This window comes from Myotis brandtii, unplaced genomic scaffold (assembly GCF_000412655.1).
Source record: "Myotis brandtii unplaced genomic scaffold, ASM41265v1 scaffold62, whole genome shotgun sequence".
Lineage (NCBI taxonomy): Eukaryota > Metazoa > Chordata > Mammalia > Chiroptera > Vespertilionidae > Myotis > Myotis brandtii.
In genome coordinates this window covers 855901-862033 of record NW_005370366.1, presented here as the reverse complement: position 1 = coordinate 862033, position 6133 = coordinate 855901, and the positions used below count along the sequence as shown (strand labels likewise).

Sequence of the window (6133 nt, the reverse complement as noted above, 5' to 3'; positions counted from 1 at the left end):
ACCCCCATGGGGTGAGGGTCCCCACTGGGGGGCTTGACCAGCCTGCAAACAGCCATCAGCTCCTCACCCAGGCTGGCCCGGCACCCCAGTGGGGACCCCAACCCTGAAGGGGGTGTGGCCAGCCTGAAAACGGCCCTCAGCCCCTCAACCAGGCTGGCCAGGCACCCCAGTGGGACCCCCACCCTGATCCAGGACACCCTTCAGGGCAAACCAGCTGGCCCCCACCCGTGCACCAGGTCTCTATCCTATATATTAAAAGGGTAATATGCAAATTTACCCTAACAGCAGAACAAATGGGAATGCCTGGTCACTATGACACACATTGACCACCAGGGGGCAGATGCTCAATGCAGGACCTGCCCGGTGGTGGTCAGTGCGCTCCACAAGGGGAGTTCTGCTCAGCCACAAGCCAGGCTGACAGCTGCCAGCACAGCGGTGGTGGCAGGCTCTCTCGCCCTCCCCGCTGGCAAGTGGACATCCCCAAGGGCTGCCGGGCTGCCAGAGGGATGTCTGACTGCCAGCTTAGGCCCGGTCCCCCGGGGAGCGGGCCTAAGCCAGGAGGTGGACATCCCCTGAGGGGTCCCAGACTGAGGGAGGGCACAGGCTGGGCTGAGAGACCCCTCCCTGCCCCCAAGTGCACAAATTTTTGTGCACTGGGCCTTTAGTTTTGTTATAAACAAGGCAACAGTTTGGCATAGAAGAAAGAGCTACGGTTGAGGAAACTGATCCCAAGAGGCTCAGGGAACTGTCTGAGACTATACAATTAATGGCAGAGCTGCTATTAAATATGTCTTTTTAAATTCATTTTTAAAAATAATTAGTTGAAAGTATTACATATGTCCCCTTTTATCCCCCATTAACCCCCTCTAGCCTGCCCCCACCCCTCACCCCAGGCCTTCATCACCCTATTGTCTGTTTCCATGAGTTATGCATGTATGCATACAATGTCTTTGGTTGATTACCTCCCTTCCACTTACCCTCCTCCCACCCCCGCCTTCTCTCCGAGATTCCTCACTGTTTCATGCTTCCACGTCTCTGGATCCACTCCCTTCATCAGTTTACTTATTTAGTTAGTTAGTTAGTTAATCCTCACCCAAGAATATTTTTCCATTGATTTTTAGGGAGAGTGGGAGAGAGAGACAGAGAAACATTGATGTGAGAGAAACACGATTGGTTGCCTCCCTGACCAGGGCCTGGGCTGGGAGGAGTCTGCAACCAAGATACATGCCCTTGACCTGAATTGAACCCAGGACCCTTTGGTCTACAGGCCGAGGCTCTATCCACTGAGCCAAACTGGCTAGGGCTCATCAGTTTATTTTGTTACTTAGATTTCACATGAGTGAAATCATGTGGTACTTGTCTTTCTCGGACTGACTTATTTCACTTAGCATGATTCGCTCCAGGTCCCTCCATGCTGTATCAAAGGGTGAGAGATTCTTTTTTACTACTGCATAGTATTCCATGGTATAAATGTACCACAGCTTTTTTATCCATTCATCTACTGATAGGCACTTTGGCTATTTCCAGATCTTAAGCTATTGTAAACTGTGCTGCTATGAACATAGGGGTGCATACATTCTTTCTGATTGGTGTTTTGGGTTTCTTAGGATATATATTCTTATCCTAGAAGTGGGATTACTGGTTCAAATGGCAGTTCCATATTTAATTTTTTGAGGAAACTCCATATTGTTTTCAATAATGGCTGCACCGTCTGCATTCCCACCAGCAGTGTACTAGGGTTCCCTTTTCTCCACATCCTCACCAGCACTTGTCATTTGTTGATTTGTTGATGGGATCCTTCTGACAGGTATGAGGTGATACCTCATTATTGTTTTAATTTTTTTAAAATTTAAATTCTTTATTGTTTAAAGTATTACATGAGTTTCCTTTTTCCCCCATTGACCTCTCCCCGGCCACTCCCACCCCCCAGCACATGCCCTCACTCTCATACTGTCTGTGTCCATTGGTTATGCTCATATGCATGCATGCAAGTCCTTTTGTCGTTTTAATTTGAATCTCTCAAATGATTAGTGCCTTTGAGCATTTGTTTCATATGTCTCTTGGCCTTCCGTATGTCCACTTTGGAGAAGTGACTATTTAGGTCCTTTGCCCACTTTTTAATTGGATTGTTTGTCTTCCTTTTGTTAAGTTATATGAGTTCTTTATATATCTTGGATATTAACCCTTTATCAGATACATCATTGGCAAATATGTTCTCCCATATAGTGGGCTCCGTTTTCATTTTGTTGATGGTTTCTTTTGCTGTGCAGAAGCTTTTTATTTTGATGAGTCCCATTTGTTTATTTTTTCCTTAGTTTCCTTGGGAGATGTAGCCATAAACATATTGCTATGAGAGATGTCTGAGATTGTGCTGCCTATGGTTTCTTCTATAATTAAATACAAGTCTTTTGAGTTCTATTCTAGCATGTTTCCCTTGGTACTACTGATATAAAATACATGTTCTTGCTTTTTAAAGACCATTACTCTAACCTGACCAAAACATCACAGTGTAAGAAGTGGAGGAATGTATTCAGATTACCTGGCCTGGCTCCCCCAATCCAATCTTGATGGCATAAGAAATTCCAAACTACTTATAAAAAACAAGAAGCAACACGGACAAATAAAGAGGACAGAAAGAAGTCAGGAAAGATTCCTGTGATCTTACAGTTGAGATTTGAGGTCACTTATCTAACCTCAGGCAGGGAGGAATCTTCAGACCACATTTCCAAGATCCACCCCCTCTTGAAATTTTCAGGTACAGAAATATTTACCTACGTTGTAAGATGGCCCATTCTTTAAAAAAAAAAATTATAATTTGTTAGAAAGTTCTTCCCTGAAAGGAATGTCTCTGAAACATTCATAAGCAGAAAATAAAAACCTTATGGTATGGCTGAGACAGCAAAGGGCTCCAAGGACACCAGATGGCCAGAGGAAATCCAGGAGGCAAAAATTTCACCACCCTTCCACTCCCTACTCAAAAACGCAGAGCGAGCTGATTTTATATCCTTTCTAAGTGCAGATGCTTAAAATACATACACAGTTGATCAAGGTTTGACCGCTATACTACCTTTCTAGGATGGCAGTAATGAACAGTTCAACATCTTGGCCCTCACAGCCCAGGAACAAAGATAGTTGTTAAGCAACCTGACAGAAGGAGGAAGTAGACAGAACCTGAAATGGAAAATTCCACAAGCCCACCTTTCTCAAAAAAGCCTGTTTTTTCACACATGCCCACTCTGTTCCCAGCTTATCAAAGCCGCCAAGCAGAGCCAGTTTGAAGGATCTTCCTCTGTGCTGCCTCCCTTGTGCTCAAGCAAAAGCTTAATAAAATCTGTCTGAGAGATTTCTCGTCAAGATGGAAGTGTAGGTAAACTCTGTACTTGCTTCCTCCCGCAATCACATCAAAATTACAACTAAAATACGGAACAACCATCATTCAGAACTGCCTGAAATCTAGCTGAACAGAAGTCCTACAACTAAGGATATGATGAAAATGCCACTACAAGACTGGTAAAAAAGGTGAAGACATGGAACAGACTGGTCCCAGTTTGTTAAATATCAGAAAGGTTATCTTGCCTGTGGAGGTCCCTCCTGAGGAATGAGGGTCCCAGGCCCACACTATGCCCCCCAGAACAGGGTTCTGGTGCCCATAACTTCAGCTGTGAAAACCAGCAGGGATTGTGGCTGAGTGAGAGAGAGGACTCCTGGTTACCCAGCCAGATGTTCCTCTTAAAGAGTCCACACACAAACTTGCTGATGAACTCACTCTCTGAACTCCAAAGCTGGGGCAGCAGCTCGAAAGGTGTCGTACGAGGAGATACAGGGAGGGACTGAATTGTCTGGTGTCAGGGTGATGGTTGGAGGGGCAGCTTTCTCCCAGACAGAAGTGAGCCCTCCCCCCACAAAGCCAGCAGGCAGGCACTATATCTGAGTCTCCATCAACCTGGCTAACAGTGTTGGCCCCTCCTTGCTGATTTCCTGAGGCCCCACCTCACCTAAATTGTGGGCCCACCCATGCCGTTTCCAGTGGCTTTTCCATGCAAACAGCCTATTTTGGTTCATGCTTTGGACTTCCCTACTATCTCTCAAACAAGCATCATCTGACCTCTACGTATGCCATACCTCTTGCTGTGGCCCCAGGACTGGCACTAGCAGCAGCTGGCCTCTCTCAGCTTGGATTCTCCCAGGAACCTCCAGTCCCAGCACAAGTAGCATCCATCTTCAGACAGGTTTGTAGGTCCTACCTACAAACATGTGTGCAGGACATAGGCCGCTGAGATTTGAGTACACTTCCTGAGATGCCACAGAGCCAGTGCACCCACTGGACAGCTTCAGACCATGCCAAAGCACCATACAACAACCTCCACAAGTGATACATGCAAGGGGCAGACTTAGTGGGCACCAAAGCCCCCCTGAAATGAGTCTTTCACCGTGAGGTGAACTGCTGCATAGCAGGTCATCCACAATGGTCACAGCCAGTTGTGGAAGCCAATCAGCCTGGGAATAAATCCCTCCCATTGATATGCCAACAGCAATCAAAGCTCAACTACAAGAGGAGGGTGTACATGGCCCACCTGGGGGGTACACCTCGAGGACCCAGCTTAGGTGATTGAGGAGGCTGTGCCATTGGATCCCATAGAACACTTATAACACTAGGCCATTCTACCAAGCCTGGGAGACACAGCAGCTCTACCTAATACATAGAAACAAACACAGGGAGACTGTCAAAATGAGGAGACAAAGAAATATGTCCCAAATGAAAGAACAGAAAACTCCAGTAAAAAAACTAAAAAAAAAAAAAAAAAAAAATGGAGACAAGCAATCTACTAGACGTAGAGTTCAAAACACTAGTTATAAGGACGTCCAATGAACTTAGTGAGAACTTCAACAGCATAAAAAGAATCAGTCAGAAATGAAGGACACACTGTCCTGGCCAGTGTTTCTCAGTGGTTAGAGCGTTGACCCACACACTGAAGGGTTACAGGTTCGATTCCCGGTCAAGGGCATGTACCTGGCTTGCAAGTTCGATCCCCAGTTCTGATCGGGGTGAATAAGGAAGGCAACCAATCGATGTGTCTCTGCTCTCTCTGTCTCCCCTCGCCCTTTCTACTCTCTCTAAAAATCAATGAAAAAGTATTCTCAGCTGAAGATTAACAACAAAAAAAGACACACTAACTAAAATGAAGAATAACTGAGGACTCCACCAAGATGGCGGCATAGGTAAACACCGGAGACTGCTGCCGCAAACAACCACTTCAAAAATACAACTAAAAGACGGAACGGACATCACCCAGAACCACAAGAAGGCTGGCTGAGGAGAGACTCTTCAACTAGAAGGAAAAATAACAGCACACCGAGGCTCAGAGGAGGCGCAGTGTGGAAAAAACTCAGGTGCGGAGGTGCGCGCGCAAAGCGGGCTGGTGGCTGAGAGCGCGGTTGTCGTTTTCGGTCAGGGGGGAGTCTCAGACTCTGAGCTCCAGATACGCGGGATTGTCTGGCATCGGTTGGAACGTGAGGGCAGCTTTCTCTCCGAGGTTTGCAGCAGTTCCTGGGGTTCTGAGAAGCAGAGCCTCTGGGAACGGGACTGAGAGTGGCCATAACTGCTCCCTCCACCCGCCCTGTTGATCCCGCCCCGCCCAAGCCCTGCGCAGAGCCATTTGCCAGATCGCCTCAGGCAAAGGCTAGATTAGCACCTCCCCAGAGGACAGAAGTTTTCCGCGGCAGACACAGCTGATTCACACAGCCAGTCGGCCTGGTGGTCAAATCCCTCTAGTATTAACTACAACAATCAAGGCTCAACTAGAACAAGACTGCGCACAAAGACCACTAGGGGGTGCACCAAGAAAGCATAAAAAATGCGGAGACAAAAAAACATGACAGAAATGGAGGATATAGAGCTAAAAAACGCAATTTTGAGGGCTTGCAATAAACTTTTGGAGAGCCTCACGAAAACTAATGAGACCCTCGATGCTATGATAAAGAAACAACTAGAAATTAAGCATACACGGTCGGAAATAAAGAATATTACACCCAATAGCAGACCAGAGGAGCGCAAGAATCAAGTCAAAGATTTGAAATGCGAAGAAGCAAAAAACACCCAACCGGAAAAGCAAAATGAAAAAAGAATCCGAAA

General features: G+C 46.6%; 1 protein-coding gene across 8 annotated transcripts in view; it reads right to left on the bottom strand.

Moving 5' to 3' along the window:
• The window catches only part of ZDHHC20 (zinc finger, DHHC-type containing 20), an 84986-nt gene that overhangs the window by 60718 nt on the left and 18135 nt on the right, over nucleotides 1-6133 (bottom strand). Inside the window, exon 1 of one of the 8 annotated variants that reach the window (XM_014528136.1) lies at nucleotides 4123-4237. The exons of 5 other annotated variants lie outside the window; for them this stretch is intronic. In XM_014528136.1, the coding sequence (XP_014383622.1) occupies nucleotides 4123-4215 (93 nt within the window). In that variant the 5' untranslated portion in view covers nucleotides 4216-4237. Of the gene's footprint in view, nucleotides 1-4122; nucleotides 4238-6133 lie in introns of those variants that run through there. 2 more of the 8 variants (XM_014528134.1, XM_014528133.1) reach the window with 2 other exon arrangements.